At 34.7% G+C, this 19,918-nt stretch overlaps 1 protein-coding gene across 6 annotated transcripts in view; it reads right to left on the bottom strand.

Moving 5' to 3' along the window:
• Positions 1 to 1,786: 1,786 nt before the first annotated feature.
• Positions 1,787 to 19,918, bottom strand: part of AIMP1 (aminoacyl tRNA synthetase complex interacting multifunctional protein 1) — a 33,903-nt gene continuing 15,771 nt past the window's right edge. For all 6 annotated transcript variants that reach the window (XM_080797054.1, XM_080797059.1, XM_080797056.1 and 3 more), the window contains 3 exons: positions 17,039 to 17,250; positions 10,335 to 10,503; positions 1,787 to 2,066 (listed from right to left, as the gene is read on the bottom strand). In XM_080797054.1, the coding sequence (XP_080653180.1) occupies positions 1,900 to 2,066; positions 10,335 to 10,503; positions 17,039 to 17,250 (548 nt within the window). In that variant the 3' untranslated portion in view covers positions 1,787 to 1,899. The remainder of the gene's footprint in view (positions 2,067 to 10,334; positions 10,504 to 17,038; positions 17,251 to 19,918) is intronic.

The following is a 19,918-nucleotide window of genomic DNA, read 5'->3' as shown; positions in this document are numbered from 1 at the left end:
CCAAAAGATTTACGTCTAGTTCACGAACAATGCAATTTTTGTTGTTAATCCCGTAAGAGCTCTCTCATCCCGGCAATACAATTCAAACAACTATTTTTCTATAATAACAATGACTAATAATGGGCCTGTATTGATAACTTGAGTAATGCTTTATGTAACTTAAAAATTGGGAACTGGGCGCCTGGGCAGCTCAGTCAGTTAAGCATCTGCCTTCAGCTCAGGTCTTGATCCCAGGGTCCTGGGATGGAGTCCTACAAAGGGCTCCCTGCTCAGCAGGGAAGTCTGCTTCTCTCTCTACCCTCCCCCCTGCTCGTGATCTCTCTCTCTCTCTCATTCAAATTAAAAAAAAAAAAAAAAAAAAAACCTTAAAAAAATAAATAAAAATTGGGAATAAGTATTTCAACTACCTAAGTAGTTGACACACTCTTTAATTTGTATTAGATTTAAAGAAATTTAATATAATTGGGAAAATTGGAAAATACAGAATCACAAGACTTTGTCATAGTCTTATTGCAAAAAGAATAATATATCGTGAGTATAAAATAACTTCTGACGTTCATTTGTCTTTAGTTGTCAACAGTTATTATTGATGCTGTTAATAGTCAGTTTTTCAGAAAGATGACAAAACTGGCCTACCAGAACTTCATGGACTTCAATAAATGAAATTTAATTAGACCTTTAAGAATCTGGCATGCAGGGTTGTTTTAAATTTTTTTGTTTTGCCTCTCCATCAGAGGCTATGAACAGCTAAAATATTGTGTAATTTTTCTTTTAAACAATAGCTACACTCCTACCTCCACAGATGCATTTCTTTTCAGCAGCCCAAATCATCGCTCATCATCTCAAGGCTGGTGAACTTGAAAGCTCCTAATTCCTAAGTTAATTTTCACTGTTCCTACAATATCTGTTAAGATGAGTGAAAAACAGTCATCTGACACCTTAATATAGATGTATGTTAACTTTGATAACAATTTCTTAATATACTGACAGTATGATAGTACATGAAAAATGGAAATATATCGATCTTAAATGCTCTTCTAAAAGAAATAACCTACAAATACTCTTTAATTAGGTAGCCAGTAAACTGCATAGTAGCCTATAAACCAGTTAGGAAGCCAGCTTATAATAACCTAGAATTTAAAAAGTAGACTATTGCTTTTACATCAACTTACTGGAAACTGGCAATACTTTGCCATATATTTACTCTTATAGTTAGTCGACATTTATTACTAATTATTTTGCCACATGGAAAGAAAAAGTTCAGTACACAGTTAAAAATCTCATTCTTTTTAAAAAAGTCACCTTAAGTATACCTGATTACTTAGGTAAGCAACAGCAATAATGTTCAAATGCCATGTCTCTGAGCTTTTATGATATCTGGCTTTCTAGAATCAACGGTTGGTCCTTTTCAATATTATTACAATATGACCAGTTAATAAGTTTGATGAAAATTCTAACCTGTTATTTCTGAAGAGAAGACCTTTATAATACAGATATATAACATACTAAAAATCCAAAAGCTTAAAATTTCATGTATCATGTCCCTACAAATAGGAAACTGAATGTTCATCTAGTTATCTAAATGTATCAAGAAAAACAATCTGATAACCAACATCCCTGCAAAAAAATACATTCTCACAAAACATAGGTGATTTCCCTCCTACATTATAAGGGAGCAAAAACCATAGGTAAAAATGTAGGTTTCTCTAACCAATTAAAAACAACATATACCTGAGTAAAAGACTGGTCAAGTCTACAAGACAAATAACACACAAAAAAGCCAGTTATATTTTAGGTACAAGTATTTCTTTTTATTGTTATATTATATTGACAAATGTATTTCTTTTTATTGTTAACAAAGTTTTCTCCAATGTAGTTCAGTAAATGAAGCAATTAATTTTATTTTATTCCACTGTTGGTCATAGTTTGAGCCCTACACACTCCCTTCCCTTTCACCTCAAAGGGAGCTCCTTTGTATGTAGCCACACACTCATCATTAGTAAAGAGATCAGGCTGGATCTGCTCCCAAATCTTCTTCTTAGGATTCAGCTCCTTGTCAGGCTCTCCTATTGGGGGAGAAAAAAAAGTTACATAGCTAACATATTAAATAAATTATCTATAGAGATTTCTATTGAATTGTCTAGGCAACACTTTCTGATCTTTAAACCTGATCAGAATTTTAACATTTACTTACTAACATTTATTTTTATTATGTCATCAACAGTTGATATTTTTGATTGGTAAAATAAAATAATTTATCATTTTCTAACATGGCTTCTCTTTTGACATGTTTAATTGTGATGTTTAACGGACACCCTTGCAGTTTAAGATGACTTTTTAAAATAAAATTCTCTTCTAATGATGGCTTGAGCCCCACTAATGGGAGGATCAGCAGAACTTGTAGGGTATTATTTAGAGTTGATATTCTCTATTGTAATTTTATTTATTAGGGGACATAATGCATGGAGCACTAGGGGTAGTGCATAAACAATGAATTCTGGAACACTGAAAATAAATTTAAAAAAACAAATAAATAAAAATAAATTTTTCTGTTGTTTGTTTCACTGTAAAGATGATGCTGTTTTAAACATTAAATTGTACAAGTTGCTTTGTTAAAACTAAACTAAATATGGACACATGCACACAAATATTTTGTCATTTCTGTACAAATGTGAAAGGTTATTTTTTACTCTTGTAATAAATATTTCTATAGCTAAGAGAATTTATTCCCCAAATTATTAAAACAAAAATATAAGATACTCATTTTGTCACTATATATTCAAAAACTGTGAAAAGATGAGAGCATAATTTGATGTGTTATATTTTTACATGTGGCACAAACAACTTACGCTTTACTCTGTTTCAATGTACAAAACAAAAAAAGAGATTGCTGCTACAGTGCTTAAAGATTTCTTATTGATACTAGAGAATGGATTAAATATTGAGATTATCTAGCTAAATATAATAACTATTTTGGGTTTCATCTGCTACCCATTCCATTTGACGAGATGGAAAGAGATTAAAAAGGGTTAGTAAGGAGACAAGTACAAGCATTTGGTAAGCACAAAAAATATATACTGTTGCAAACAATGCACACCATACTCTGATTTTAAATATAAGGAAACTGGTGTTCAGAGAAGATAAACTGCTCAAAGCTACATGATCAACAAATTATAACTGGACACCAAAACCTGTGTTCTGCTAGTACAGCATCTTGCCTCCTGATAAACTATTCTTTAGAAAAGAAATAACATTCTCACATGTGGATAATAACCCATCCTCTCTCTTTATCATAAACCACACTAAAAGTTTATCATCAACAAAAGACAAATATATTGTAAAATGCATCTGGTCTACTTAGGGGCACCAGTATACCAAACAATCCCTCTATTTAATGACTGATCAGGAAGCAGAAATGAAAGTTTAATATAACATCATTTTAGTAGCTGGGGATGTTCAATAACACTTGGAATAAAGAATCAATTCAGGGGTGCCTGGGCGGCTCAGTCAATTAAGCCGCTGCCTTTGGCTTGGATCATAATCCCAGGGTCCTGGGATGGAGCCCCACATCGGGCTCCCTGCTCAGCAGAGAGCCTGCTTTTCCCTCTTCCTCTGCCTGCCATTCTGCCTACTTGTGCTCTCTCTCTCTCTCTCTGGCAAAAAAATAAAATCTTAAAAAAAAAAAAAAAAAAGAATCAGTTCAAGAAACAATGAAGAAAAGCAACATATCTCTTAAGCATTAGTGTGAAATAAAAACTGCTTTCCTGAAAGTAATAAAGTTTTTCTGAAGTCTAATTCAGTAATGATAGAAATATAACCTTCTAGATCTTTTCTAAAGTGAATACCAACTTCAAATCTTCTGTAATTACTTTAAAAAGAATCTTTTAACATTACTAAACTAATTATATTTTATATTTTGATTATATCTCATTACCTACACTAGTTTTTGTTCTACTCATACAACAGGAACAATAAAACTGAGGAAATTGGTTGGCCGTAGTGATTTTGTTCTTTATTAGCTCTTCAGAAACTGCCATGAAACTGGCAAGAACACACAAAACTGTCCTCTGATATGCAGGTTTTCAGAGATGACAGAATAGTTAGTTAAATGATGTATCTATTCCAGAAGAACATGCAATGAAACTAAAACTGAAAGACTAGTATAAGAGATAAGGATTTCTCTTATTCTTTTAGGAGCATTTGATTGGACAAAAGAGAAGTAATTAATAAACAATAGGAAAAAATATCAATATATAAAGTATCTGCAAGAGTTATTTTTTGTTTCTAAACTATTCCTTAGTCTACAAACATAATCCTACTTTGCTTATACACATAGCATGTGGGGAAGTGGGCATTCCAGAATTCTAGAAAGCTGGAGGCAGACATATTATTCAGGGAGACCGGAGTACTAACTTTGAATTCCCCCAGCCCACCCAAAAAAGAATATTGGATTAATTCAAGAAGCAAAGTATCCCAGATTTGTGTGAAAGCTTCTTATCAAGAGTATAGATTGTGTGAGTTCTTACTAAATGCAGACATAAAACTGTGATGCAGCACAAAACTAAGCTTCTTAGATCTAGGAAGATATTGACATGTATACAAAATAATATTCATAATCGTAGCACATAGTGCTTACTATGTCATCAGTACACTAAGTGCTTTACATATATTTACTCACTCAATCTTCTCAGTACACTACATAAATACTATTAATTACCCCCATTTTACAGAGGAGGAAATTGAGGTACAAAGGTTACAGCTAAGAACTTATAATATCAGGCAGGTAGCTAAGTGTTGCAAAAGTTAAACCACACAATATAGATACCATTAAAAACTCCTTCTTATAGATAAAAAAGATGAGCCTCAGAAAAGTTCCCAGGTCACCCAGCACTGCAGTCAAGATCTGAAGCTTTAAGTTCTTAACGAAGACTAATAATTTTCTAGGAACAAATACTTGAACTAAATCTAAACTAGAAACTACTACGAGAAACCTCTAAAGCATGGCTGTTACTTTCAACACACCAGACTCAATACCTGAACACTCCGAATGTAGTTGTGAGACTTTAATCAATAAATCAAACGTGATTCAGACAAATAAAGTTTTGAGATTATAACTAAAACCTGTCACATTATAACTGAATATAAATTAGAGTTGAAAAGTCTTAAATGCAGTGTTAACTTTCTGGCTTACTCAAAATGTTTCTCAATAATACATTATTTGGTAGCGTACGTATAAAGCTAGTTTGAAATACAAGTTTAAATCACCTGCCATGAAAAACATACCTAATATTTTAAATAACTGTTTTTTAATAAACTATATTGTCCAGAGAACTCTTTCATCATTCCTGTGTATTATGTCCTTCTAATCTTATTTTCCTATTTTTTTTTCCTTTTTGACATGGCTATCCAAAGAAGTTCAATGATATCAACAAAAGTTCTTAAACCTAAAAACTGCAGAGCCTCTGAAATTGCTAAACACATGCCAATAATCACCATTTGGAAATGGTTACACATAATGTAATAGAACTAATCCTTCAGAGACTATTTTAGGCCAACTCACTGTAAACAAAGCATACAGGGAACAGGAAAGAGTTCAGAAAGGAGTTTGTGCAGATGTAAAATGCTGTGACCACCTTCTCAGAATTTAAAACCTATAAAAAGCAATAAATACAAATTCCAAAGTCCCATTTATTCGCAAGTCTGGAATAAGAACCAGAAACTTCATTTTAATTAGGCTACTCTTTTACACAGGATGCTCATTGATTATCAGCTTCTCTTTGATATCTGCCATGCCCATAAAAAGCATAGCACTAAATGAATTATTTTATGTTTAACTGAGTTTTTGAGATGTAATAATTTTAACTATTGCCAACTATGGCACAAAAACTAAAGTATAACTTTGCAAATAAAAGTCAATTAATTTGGAGTGCCTGAGTGGCTCTGTCAGTTAAATTTGGAGTACCTGAGTGGCTCTGTCAGTTAAGCATCTAAACTTCCGATCAGGTCATGATCTCAGGGTCCCAGGATCTAGCCCTGTGGCAAGGCTCCTGCTTAGCGGGGACTCTGCTTGTCCTTCTCCCTCTGCCCTTCCCCCTACTTGTGCTCTTTTTCTCTCAAATAAATAAATAAAATCTAAAAGAAAAAAAGTGAATTAATTTTTTCAAAGCTAATCAATAGAGAGAAGTGGTTTGGTGGTTCCAGGAATGATCCTAACAATAATGAAAGCAGATGCTCGGGCCTGTTCTCCAAATACTTGGGAGCAGGGTTGTTGCTTTTTCACATGTTTTAAAAGTACATTTCTTTCTGTCTATTCATTAAGCAATTTACTGAATTCCTACTCTATGCCAGGCACTTTTCCAGATGCTAGGAATATAGCAGTGAATAACCACCATCACAACAACAAAAAAAACCAGAAATCTTGATTCCATGATGCTTACATTTCTTTGTGGGCCGACAATAAATAATGTATAGTATATTAGATGTTAATTTTTTTGAAGAAAAAACAAAAAAGATAACATTTAAAAGATTTCAATAGGATGAGGAACCAAGTCATGTAGCTAATTGGGGAAAGAGCCAATGGCTCAATTGGAGTGATCACTGAAGATCTGTAGAGTACATGAGGTAAATGGAGATAATGGGAAGCCACTGTAAGAACTTGGGCTTGTACTCTGGGTCAAATAAAAAGCTTTTTAATAGTTCTGAGCAAAGGACTAATACAATCTGACTTACATCCATCTCCCTGCTATCACTGAAAGTAGATGGAAGAAGGGCAAGGGAGATCATTTAGAAGGTTTTGACTTCCCAACCAAAGATGTTGGCACAAGGACCAAACTGGTAGTGGTGTAGATGAGAATGATTTTAGATATTCTCAAAAGGTACAATTACTAGGATTTGCTGAAGAAGATATTTGAGAAAATAAAAAGAAGTTGGGAGAAAGGAGTTCCTTGAGGTAAGATGGGAAATACTATGAAAAAGGGAATTCTAGGGGGATGATGGGGATATCTCTTCTTCCTTGGTATATACTAGTGAAAAAGTCTAGCAAGCAGCTAGGTAAATGACTAGATAAACTAGCCAAGAAAACAGAAACAGGGGAAGGAAAATAGAAGAGGCCAAATGTGGGGGGAAAAAGGTAAGAGGGAAAGACGAAGGTCTGGAATACTTCAGTGCTAGGTCACGGAGGTGAGGAAGAATCAGCAAAGGAGGTAAGAAGGGCAGCCAATGAAGGGATCACCAGGAGAATGTGGTGCCAGAAACCAAGTTACTTAAGAAAAAGACTAAAAACTAGCCATGAATATTTAGCTACAGAGATTAATTCATGATCTTGATCAGAACAGTTCTGGGAAAAGTGAGCAGAGAAACCTGACTGAAATGAGTTTGGAGAGAAGAATCAAATATAGACAAGTTTGAAAAATCAAATTTAGACAAATATATTTTTAATAATAAATGGATCAAAAAATTCAACACTCTTTTATATATCATATATGCTTTGTGATTAACCATTAATCACATTTATTAGTAAGACAGTATCAATAAAAACAAGCACGATCTTGGAAGTTAAAAGTCTGAATACAAATTCTCATTTATTACTAGACAAAACAGTGCACTGTCAAAAAGTGGCTCTCACTGCCATTGTCTTCTAGCTATAGTATTATTTTCAAGCTATTTTTGCTTGGTGCTTTGGGACTAGTTACCACATTTAAATACTAAAATGCATAGCTTCATACATTGAAAACTTAAAAAGTACTGGGTGGTGAGGGTTTCTAGTCATTGTTATAAGTATTATTTGGCATCTTCTAAACTCTATGTACTTTTTGGATTTGTAGTTGGAATAAATAGCTGTTAGGGTAAAGCCTTTTCAAGGCCAAATAGCACTTCAAAAGTTTGAGCCCCAACTGCAATTTCTATACCACACTTTATATAACATGAAATGTTAAGTCTCCAGACACTAAGCACATCAAGTGAACATCAAAATGTCCAGCAGACACCTTAAGCTCTAAAATGTAAAACAGATGCTGAAAAATAAAGCATTGATAAATCATGGCCCTCACTGGAAAAATAAAAAAACAACAACAGTGAAAGTAACAGCCTTTTGTGTTGTATTAACTGTTATTTCCTTTCAGATTTACTGCTACAGAAGCAACTGATGTGGATGCATGAGCAAGATGAGCATTAACAAACCTCATATCCTAAAATTTATCAATTACTTGATGTTGTTTACCTTGGCTAAGCTATTATAAGTGATAAGAAAGTAACCTCATGGGCCATTTTTATTTTTTCATTATTTTTTCATTTTATTTTTTAATTTTATTGTTTCTTTTCACTCTATAACTATTTTTCGTACCTTCTCCACAAATCCATGTGCTAAAGCACAAGGGGAAACTATGAATTTGCAGGAAATATCTGACTTTGGAACAATGTAAATATAAACACACAAGGAGCCAAATGGATAGATTAAAGAATATAGTGAGGAGAAGAAATCCATATGGGGCTATTAGCATCTCTAATGCTAATAAGTCACTGACTAACTAAAGAAAATCTTTCAATTTACTCATCAATAGCATTCAGATAAAGCTGATTCAATGGCTGAAATATCACCTGTTAATTCTTTCGGATAAGGGAATGAAAACAGTCACAGAAATAAAAGAATATAAGCCCTCATTAATGAAATAGTCTGTATTAATTCACAGCAAGCAACAATCAACAAACAAAAATGCTACAGTATTAGAAATTACGGCACATTTATTGTTTGATCCCTTCACTAAACTCTATATGACCTTAAGAAAGTAGCTAAGTTTTGTTACGCCCCAAACTAAATCTGTAAAATAGTGGGTTAAAGTAGATTTTTTCCAGTTCTAAGCATGTAACTCTACAATTTACGTCAGAAAATAAAACCTAAAGAAAACATACTAAATCGTAAGTGTTTAAATAGAAAGGAAGGCAAATGTTAACTTGGAAAGGTAAACAGAATTTCCTTTTTGAAAAATGCATCCTGAATTTTAGAAGAAAAAGTTTACTTTTATTGTCATTCTATCCCAGTTTAGTGAGTAAGACTTCTCAATAGAATTTCAGGTTTGTCAAGTATACAAATGATGTTTTACCCCCAAGTGTGAGGTTTGGAGAAGTGTTTTGATATTGTGGTAGCAGAGTGATAATCATATGCTCCTAGAGCCAAAAGCCATTATGCTGCTTCAAGAAATGATTCTAAATGGGATTGTCCCCAAACCTAGTTTAACAAGAAAGAGTCTTAGAGCACAGACCATTATGGTTTCCAATCTAGACAATCAAGACATTTACATCCATTCAAAGCCACAGATACTTGCTAAACAATCCCTGTATTTTTTAGATTAGTCTACTTTTGATTAGGAGGGGTGAGCAAATTTCAAGAAAATTAATCCCATGATTTCATCCATATTTTCTATCTTAGTCCGATGTTAAAATTCTTCATATCCTAATATTTTATCAAACACAATACAGTTAACATAGGATTAAAAAAGCAGGTCCATCTAATCACATCAGCCTTACTATGCTATTAAAACTCAGCTGTTTCTGTAAATCAATCTCTAAATCAATTCTGACTTTTAGATCTGATTCTCTGTGTTAGCCTATTTTGTTTCTACTTTTCCCATTACTCTAATCAAATGAACATCCTTTAAGTAAATGCAATCTTTTGATTTCTAACTATTTCCACCTCCTTTTATGAAGGAAATAGTTATTCTGTATGTATCTGATAAGTTCTTTTGCTTCAAAGATCTACTTGAAGAAACTTTTTCACACATTATGAAGCTTTATCTGTCTCAGAAGCATTTTACTGGAGAAAACAAGCAAAATGAAAAGTAACCTCCTTTGAGATGATTGCAATAAATGCAAGTTTTAATTCAGAGATTTTCCTCTATAACCTAAAGTAATAGCATATGCAAATACATTATTAGATGGACTTTGAGAATTACACGTTTCTTCCCCATGTATGAACTTTTCTTCTGTTTTTCTGTGCTGCATTCTGAAATAATCTATAGCTTCAAAGATTCTGCAGCACATTAATTAGTTCTCTATCCATATCACACTCTTCTGCTATGTAAGTATTATTAGCATTTTCCAAAGCAAACTCTCTCTAGTATTTTATGCAATGTGTGCCTTCATGGGGAGGGTGATGGTTAGATGGCTGTGCTTAATAAGCCATCTTGAACCAAAGTCAAGAAACTCAGTAATAAAATCTCAGTAATAACGGTCACTTAAGGTAAAGCCTTGGAGTCATACACAAGATTGATTTTAAACTAAACATTAGAAGAAAACAATGGTTCCCAAACTGTTTTAAATAATGACTAATAAATACTTACCAGGAAAAGCATCAAAAACAATTCTGTCTCCAGGAACAGACCCATTAGGAGGTGCCAAGATTTCAACCTTCTCAGGTGAACTAGCACACATCACCATTGCTTGAGATATTACCCCCCTCATCTTTGCAGGTTTCAGGTTACAAAGTAAAATCACCATCCGATTTTGCATCTGTGTGAAACATAAATTGGTGATTAATGATATACAGAGATTAAGATTATCATACCTAGAATACATTAAGGTACATCTAATAGTTAAATATAAAATGTATATTTTTGTCAATGTATATTTGTCTCTGTGTCCAAAATCTTTTATTGTTGTTAAGAAGTTGTACATAAACCCTGAAAAGAAAATTCCACAAACTGACAGTACATTATAGTCAAAGGAGCAGAGGCAAGACTTTTCAGTTAAGTAAGTTTTAGATGGAACAGATTTGGTTTTGAATTTAGCTGCCATGTACTAGCAATAAGATTATATAAAGTTGAATTGTTTTTCCTCACAAAATGAGGAAAATGATAGCAAATTTAAAAAGCCAAGTCTAGGATTAAATTGTAATATGTATGTAAAGCATTTAGCTTAGTGTTAGCATTAAAATAATGAAAAATCCTTACCTATTTCGTCATTTCCAATACTATGCAAGATCCATTTCTGAGTTTAAAAATTACTCTTGGGACTCTATTAGATAGATAGGTACGGAGTAGGAGGATCCCAAGCTTACATAGTCCCATGGACACACCAATGAAATAACTACATCTATTACAATTAACTCTGAAATCGACCTCAAGACTGACAGAATAGATCATCCACAGCTAGAGAGAAGACAACATCAAAAAGGATAGGAGTGGAGACACAGTCAGGAACGCTGGTGAATAACCACGAACAGGAGGAATATCACAAACACAGGTGAGTGAGGGGGGTCAGATGGACCCAAACTGGGAAAATGAGTCTTCATAACCACTTGCTTTGAATATCAGCAGGACTTAACTCCAGAGCTTTAAAAATAAACAGGGCTTAACTGGGAAAACCAGGGTGTGATAGTAAATTGAGTTTCCACACTAAAAGAGCCATCACTAGACACAGAGCAAAAGCAGCAGTTTGAAAAGTGCTTGATGTGTATGTGAAGGAGATTTATGGACTAATCTTAGGATGAGCTAGAGAGGCAGAGAGCTACAGGAAATATCTCTGGGGAAGAAAGAAGTGCTAGAGGGCATCATTTTTCTTGCCCTCCACCTCCTTGATGGTCTGAGGCTTGCAGGAGCTGATGCTATCCCTCTCCATCTAACTTATGGACAGCCCATGCCCCCATCCCAGCATTCCCTGCAGCCAAATGCCCCTAGTCTACCTGCATCAGGAAGTGCCCTTCCAAAGCAGATTCTACTACTCAAACACAGAAGGCAGGCAAGTCATGTCATTCCAAAGTGACTACTGCCCTGGAAAGAAGGGGCAATAACCCTATACACCAGCATAACCATAATTCCTGCAAGAAGGCCTCTTTGTAGCCTGCTCAGGGAGCAAGCTTTACCCTTCATATTCTTGTAGCTGTTGCAGAGGCTAACTGCGGACAGTTAAGATGAGTGCTGGCCCACCAGTGAGCTCAGAAGCCCCTCAACAACACAAAAAGTAAACCCTGCCCAGGGCAAGAACAGGCATGAAAGAAAGTTATTCTAGTCATAAGCATATTCTCAGCCAGAGCAATCTTGAAAAGAACAAAACTGGAGGTATAATCCCAGATTTCAAGATATACTACAAAGCTGTAGTAATCAAAACAGTATGGTACTGGCACAAAAACAGACACATAAATCAATGGAATAAAATAGAGAGTCCTGAAAATCTACGACAAAGGAGGCAAGAATATATAATGGGGAAAAGAGTTTTGTTCAACATTTGGTGCTGGGAAAATTCAAAAAAACCAAAACTAGACCACCTTCTTAAACCATACACAAAAACAAACTCAAATGGATTAAAGACCTAACTCTAAGACCTGAAACCATAAAATTGGAGAAAACATAGGCAGTAACTTCTTCTTTGACACAGGCCACAGAAACATTTTTCTAGATAAGTCTCCTCAGGCAAGGGAAACAAAAGCAAAATTAAACTACAGGGACTACACCAAAATAAAAAGCTTTTGAACAACAAAGGAAACCATCATCAAAACAAAAAGGCAATCTACTGAATGGGAGAAGACATTTGCAAATGATATATCCCATAAGGGATTAATATCCAAAATATATGAAGAACTTATACAATTTGACACTAAAAAAAACCCACAAACAATCCAATTAAAAATGGGCAGAGGGCCTGAGCAGATACCAAAGAAGAGATACAGATGGCCAACAGATACATGAAAAACTGCTCACATCACTATTCATCAGGGAAATGCAAATCAAAACCATAATGAGATATCACCTCACATCAAGCAGAACTGCTACTATCAAAAAGCCAAGAAATAGTGTTGGCAAGCATGTGGAGAAAAAAAGAACTCTCATGCAGTGTTGGTGGAAATATAAACCAGTGCAACCACTGTGAGAACCAGTATAGAGGTTCCTCAAAAAATTGAAAATAGAACTACCATACGATACAGTAATTCTCCCACTGGGTATTTACCCAAGGAAAATGAAAACCCTAATCAAAAACATATTGTGGAGGCCAAGAAAAACAAGGCTGTACCTACCTCGAGTCTAGCCCTGACATAAATGCAGCCATCTTGATGTTCCAGATTATCACAAAATATTTCTTGGGTTCTGACCTACTCAAGTTAGCACTTTAAACAGTCCCTCTCTCCTTTAATGATTGATTTAAACTCCTGGACTGGAAAAGGGTTTTTTTTTTTGTCAAATAGCAAAACACTAATCATGTTTTGCTATTTTTTCCCATGTCTCCTCACCTGACTTCAACTCCTTCGCTGTCATAACTTCCAGAGATGATCCTTTCCACTTGAGAAAATCACCTGAGCGGTCTCCCCTGGACTCAGCTGCCTCTGTCTTTCATAACTCCCCTACACATTCCCCAACTGACCAGTTTGACCCGAGTAGGTAGGGACAACTCTACGCCCCTGTTCAGCAGGAAGAAGTTACAGAAGATGAGACCTTCCACCCTCAACAACCTTAAAGACTTAAGGGTCAAGATTGTTCAGGGGGGAATGATGTGGGACACAGAGGCAGAAGAATAATTACTACTAACAAGTCCTTGAAACAGGCAGAGTGACCTCCACCTTAAGGCTTTGCTAAGGGCAAAGGACAATCCTAGCCTGACCAACCCCCTACTCCAACAGGTCCAACCAGGATCCTGTAAGTCTACTTTAATAATTCCTTTAGGAAACTTTATCTCTAAACCTCCAAGATAGTGTCAACAATCATTCCCAAGCATATGACCTACTGATATACATCTAACGGGTCTCACAAGAAGATTTTTATTACTGGTAATAAATAACCTTTCTCCCAACAATAGCTAGCCCCTCAAGGTCCTGGAGACCTTGCTTCTAAAATTCCTTAGAGACTTACATCATCCATAATCCCCTTTATCCTCACCCACCAGCGAGTCCACCCCTACTCTGCCTTTAAAAACTCTGACTGTAATCTGGTTCGGGGTCCAAGTCCCTACTCTGCTGTGTTGGGTATACTTGGGCCCAAGCTTAAGCTTGTCGAATAAACCCTCGTGTGATTACATCGGTGTTGGCTCCTTGGTGGTCTCTCGGACATGAAAACTTGGGCATAACAATATATGCACCTTTGCATTTGCTGCAGGATTATCTATAATAGCCAAGATATGGAAGGAATCCCAGTACTCAGATAGATGAATGGATAAAGGGTGTGTGTGTGCGCGTGCGCACGTGTGTGTGTGTGTAATGTATATAATGTGGAATATAGGTATCATGGAATATTACTTGGCCAAAGAGAATGAAATCTCGCCATTTGAGACAACATGGATGGACCTAGAAGGTATTACACCAAGTGAAATATATCAAACAGAGAAAGACAATCCCATATGATTCACTTACATGTAGGATCTAAAACACAAAAGAAATAAACAACAGACTCTTAAATACAGAGAACAACTTTGTTGTCAGAAGGGAAGTAGATGGGAGGATGGGCAAAACAAGTGAAGGGGATTAAGAGGTGCAAGTTTCAGTTATAAAATCAGTCATCATGGAGATGAAGAGTACAGCATAGGGAATATAGTCAATATTTTAGTATCTTTGCATGGTGACTACACTTACTGTGGTGAGCACTGAGTAATGCCAGAAATGCTAAAATCACTGAAACAACTATACACCTGAAATTAATATAACACTGCAGGTCAAATATACCTCAACAACAATATAAAAAAACATTATTGATCATTTAACTACTCAAGCATTAAGTACACTGCAATTAACATTTAGGGCTATTTCTACAATTTGTTATAGAAGTGAATAGAAATTTCTTCAATCTTCAAAAGCTGAAGTGTCTTAATTTTTATCCCCAATTAGCAAAACTAATGAACACAGTTTTTCTATTCTTTCAATAGGCTTAAAATAAAACGGCATACAAGAGAACTATCACTGCAGGGAAGGGAAAAGGCACATTCTAAATAAAAAAGATTGTTTTACAAACAAATGTTATGGAAAATTACCCCCAAATCCTATGATTTAAAATAATAATAATAATAGGCCTAAGACTCAAATTCAAGAAGCCCCCTTTCGGATGTCTTCATGAATAAGATCTTCTTCATACAAATAATTTAAAAATGTCACTTTGGGAAAAAAGAGTTATAGCAAATATATATAAGAAAAAACAATAGGGTTAGCTATACGCAATTGTTAGGGCATCAGATGATACCCATGGGCCTTACCTTAGAAAAATACACAAATCTACAGTGTAGTATGTAATCTGAGGGGGGGAAAGTGCTCCTGCTTTATAGAATGTTTAATACTATTGCCTTGATAGGTTAGATACAGATGTGTATATAAATAGCTTTGCTTAAGGCTATGAATGACAGCTTTTGGAAGAGAAGAAATTGTCTGCAACTTATGGTAACAAAAAAGATGAAGCCCAAAGGAGAAGAAGGTTTTCCAATTTGAGCTGGCTCAAGATCAATTGGTTCTTTTCTCCAGGGCTTCTTACGAGCCTAACTTCATAAGCAGTTATGAAGAAGTCCTGGGCCTACACAAGACCAATGTTAGCAGGGGGAAAAAAAAAAGCACACACAAATGAACCAAGTCTTTCTTTTTATATAGATAGAAACTTCTTCACTAATCTCCTTATTTCCATTTTTCTCCCCTCAACAGAACAGCCAGATGATCCTACTAATATATGAGGCAGACCACATTTCTCCTTAGCTTACCAGTTTTCCAATGGCTTTCAACACACTCAGAATAAAAGCCAGTCTTTACAATGATCTATAAGATTCTACGTTATTTGGCATCCTATCCTTATTTCTGATTTCATATTGTATGACATTCCCCTTTATATACTCTGCTATAATGACACTGCTTCCTGCTGTTCTTTGAACATGCCAGGCAAGCATCTGACTTAGAACTGCCTGTAATATTCTTCTACCAGGGAGACATAGGACTTTTCTTCATTTTCTTAGACCTTTACTTAAATATCACTTTCTTTATGATGCCTTCCCTACCACTTTATATAAAACAACATCACTGTAACTCCAAAAACTCCTAGATTCTTTCTCTACTTTTCCTTTTAATAATTATCACTATTTAATATACTATGCATCATGATTTTCTGACTCCCACATAGGGTTGTGAGCTTCACAAAGGTAGGTTTTTTGTTTTTTTTTAAACAAATCTATCAATCATCTTAATTCACTGTTATATCCCTTGTCTAGAACAGTGCCTGCAGTGTCCAAGAAATACCGGCATCTGAAAGTATGAATGAATGAATGAATGAATGAATGTATGTAGGGATTTATCCACATTCACAAAGCCAATAAGCAACAGAGTTGGCAATGAACAGAGAAGCATAACTATTTTACTGTTGAAGTCTACAGCCTTTGCAGTATCTCCAAAGCACCATGGGGCAGAAGAAAGAAACAGGTAACTCAAATTACTGTAGATGTCCTGAAAGACCAAATTAAAATCATTACTGCCTAATTTTTTCCACTGTCACTGGAAATACACACATGTGTGTATCTATACACACACACACACACACATATTTTAAATACCTAAGTAACAACAAAATACAAAACATCCACTTTTTAAAAATAAAGAAATACCATTAAAAATTATAAGGTTAAGCTCCATGAGCCCCTCTCCTTTTTGCTTAAAGTATGAAAATATTTGAGTTACTAAAAAAAAAAAAAAGAGAGACTTGTTCTTACTTTTACATTTTAGATTGATGCTTTCTGGGTTTATATTAACAGTGATTTAAAAAATCAAGGAGTAATAAAATTCCATGACAGAATGATGATGATAAAAATATTTATACTGTATTACACATAAAATACCAAACTAAAAACATTTTAAAAACTGAGAAAAAATAATGCATCTTTCTTCTTTCTATCTTCATGAATTTGATCCTCACTTACAATGCTATTCCAAGTTTTGGGTAGTTTCATGTACTTTTTTAGTAAAATTTATTTTATTAAAATTAATCAATGAACTAATGAATACTAGCTTATGCTGTATGGTCACATATACAAAATTATATGGAAAAACATTAAGAAAAAGTGATGTGTATGGAAAGGTAATTTTAACTGTACAGATTACCTGTTCAAGAGGAACATGATTCACCAGGCCACTGACAACTGTTCTTGGGGCTTTTTCTCCAACATCTACTTCTTCCACATATAAAGAATCTGCATCAGGATGTTTTCTGGCAGTGATGATACAACCAACTCGAAGATCCAGACGAGAAACATCTACTGGCTTAGAGTCGATGCTTGCTGCTACTGACTGCTGTTTCTTCTCCTTTTTCTCTCCTAAAAAATATTTATAAATGGTTGAACATCAGAAGTAGAACAAAAATTAAATAAACTATGGAAAACTCCCTAATATCAATACTGATGAGCTTTTAAAGAAAGAATGTTTATCTCCTACCTTCACTTAAATAACAACAAAGGAAAGAATTATTCAAGTCATAACATCTCGAACCTTATTTTGGCTGTTTCTCTGTTGAATAACTGTCTAAATCTCTAGTTTAAAACAGAGTAGAAGTTGGTAAACTATGTTCATTCATTTACATTATTGTCTATGGATGCTTTTACACTATGGCAGAGTAGTTGTAACAATGACTTTATGTTATGCAAAGCTTAAGATATTTACTAAATGGACCTTTTTTGAGAAAGTTTACCTTTCCCTGAAACAGAGCTGGAGAAAATCCTTTAAAATTTTTACTCTGACTCTTCAGAAAGGGAAAAATCCTTCATTTAGGAAAAACACCACAATCAGTACTAGCTAAGAGAATGAACTACAATCAAATATAATTTCACTGATAAAATGTTTCTCTGATAAAATGTTTCACTGATAAAATGTTTCAGTTAAACACACCAATAAGTAAACAATGAATTTCTCCACTTCTTATATTTCTCAGAAGACTTACTAGGGCTTTAGGTTTATCCACAGTAACTATTTGAGCAGAAGAGAACATTTTATTCTGATTTTTTTTTTTTAAGATTTTATTTGAGAGAGAGTGAGCACGCACACAGAGCAGTGGGGAGGAGCAGCGGGAGAAGCAGATGCCCTGCTGAGGCCAATGTGGGGTGATATCGGGTTTGATTCCAGGACTGCAAAGTTGCAACCTGAGCCAAAGGTTGATGCTTAACCAAATGAGCTGCCCAGGTACCCCTATTCTGATTATGTTTTAAAAATCCTCCTCTTATTTATATGTCAATAATCTAACTCTTATTAGCATTTTATTACTTTGGCCACTGAATCGAAATGTAACCTGTAAAGAGTTCATATTCCGGGGCACCCAGGTGGCTTAGTTGGTTAAGTGACTGCCTTCGGCTCAGGTCATGATCCTGGAGTCCCAGGATGGAGTACCGCATTGGGCTCCCTGCTCAACAGGGCATCTGCTTCTCCCTCTGACCCTCTCCCCTCTCATGCTCTCTCTCTCACCCTCTAAATAAATAAACAAAACCTTAAAAAAAAAAGAGTTCATATTGCTTCAGTTTACATCTAGCTTCTATATAGTTTACATCTAGCTTCTATAGGAGAAAAAAGTGTAAGTCAAAATAAATTATTTACCTGCAATCTACAGGATAGAGATAAGCAGGCAGTTGTGGCTTAGAAGCACTCCTTCTCAACTAAATCTTTATTTATTTAATCTTTGAACAAATATTTACTGAAATCTAAGGCACCGAAAATATCTTTTAAAGAAGATATGCATAATGAATATGTGACAAACATTACATAGACAAAAAAATGTAGAAACACAGAGATGAATAATTCTGCCTGGAGTGGGAAAGAATGAGTTTGTGTAAGGACATTCACAATTTATACGAAGACATTTTATAAAAGAATAGGTACAACTAGCTCAAAAATAACAGGCAATTTTTAATCTAATTAACAAATTTTTTTAAAATTCCATTTTCCATATAAAATAATAGCAAAGACTTTTTTTAATGGTAAAAACCCAAAATGATATAGAATATATAAATTACTAGAATACACTAAAAATCTTAAATAACAGTTACCTTTGAGTGATAATCTATGTATTTGATATAATGCAGTATAAGAGAACATCCATATATCAACTTGTATTTTTAATTTTAATCTACTTCCCAGGCATCTGAAATACTTTTATCAGAATCCACATTCCAGAGGTGACTGCAAATATCCAAATCTGTACCAAGAACCTAGTCATCTTAAAAGACTTTAAGAACGTTTCATTAAAAAATTAGTGATGCTCACATATGATAGTCTAGAAAGCTTGTACGGTAACCAGAGCCTCAGCATGAACAGAATTTTGGAATCTGGCAATTCTAGCAGCCAAACACCAGTGGAACAGCCCTGTATTCCAGCACCGTCCAATATGGTAGCTACCAACCACATACAGCTATTTACACTGAAATTTAAAATAAAAAACTCAGTTCCTTAGTCATACTGGATACATTATGAAATGTTCAGTGGCAGTGTGTGACTACTGGCTACTATGTTCGATAATGCAATTACACAGCATTTCCATTATCACAGAAAAGTACCACTGAAGAGAGACATTCTAGACATAGAGCTCCATTTGGTCTTGTGTGCTTCCTCCTCCCACAAAGGAAGACTCCGTTGTCTCATTTGACTAGAAGATTGACTAATCCTCTAGTCACAAATGCAGTAGATCTTCCTTTGGGTATGAACTTTATCATACTTAAAAAAGGCTGTCTGATTGTTTTATGCCTACTTAATAAATTTGTAATTTATAAAGTGAAAGAATTAGTTTGACTTGCTTTCATTGTAACCATACCAATTAGTGATGTAGTTGTGTAGAAGAGGTACAACCCCTATTTACTTCTAACTAAGAAAATTTACTGATATTTACTAAAAGGAACTGACAAGCGTTAGGTGCTAAATTGGCTTAGGTTAATTCACAAATTCCTCAGCCATTTTATATTTTCCAAAAACTCTTAAGTGAGTATAAGTGTTATGAGAGGTGTG

The sequence above is a fragment of the Martes martes genome (assembly GCF_963455335.1).
Source record: "Martes martes genome assembly, chromosome: 2".
Lineage (NCBI taxonomy): Eukaryota > Metazoa > Chordata > Mammalia > Carnivora > Mustelidae > Martes > Martes martes.
This window is presented reverse-complemented; position numbering and strand designations above follow the sequence as displayed.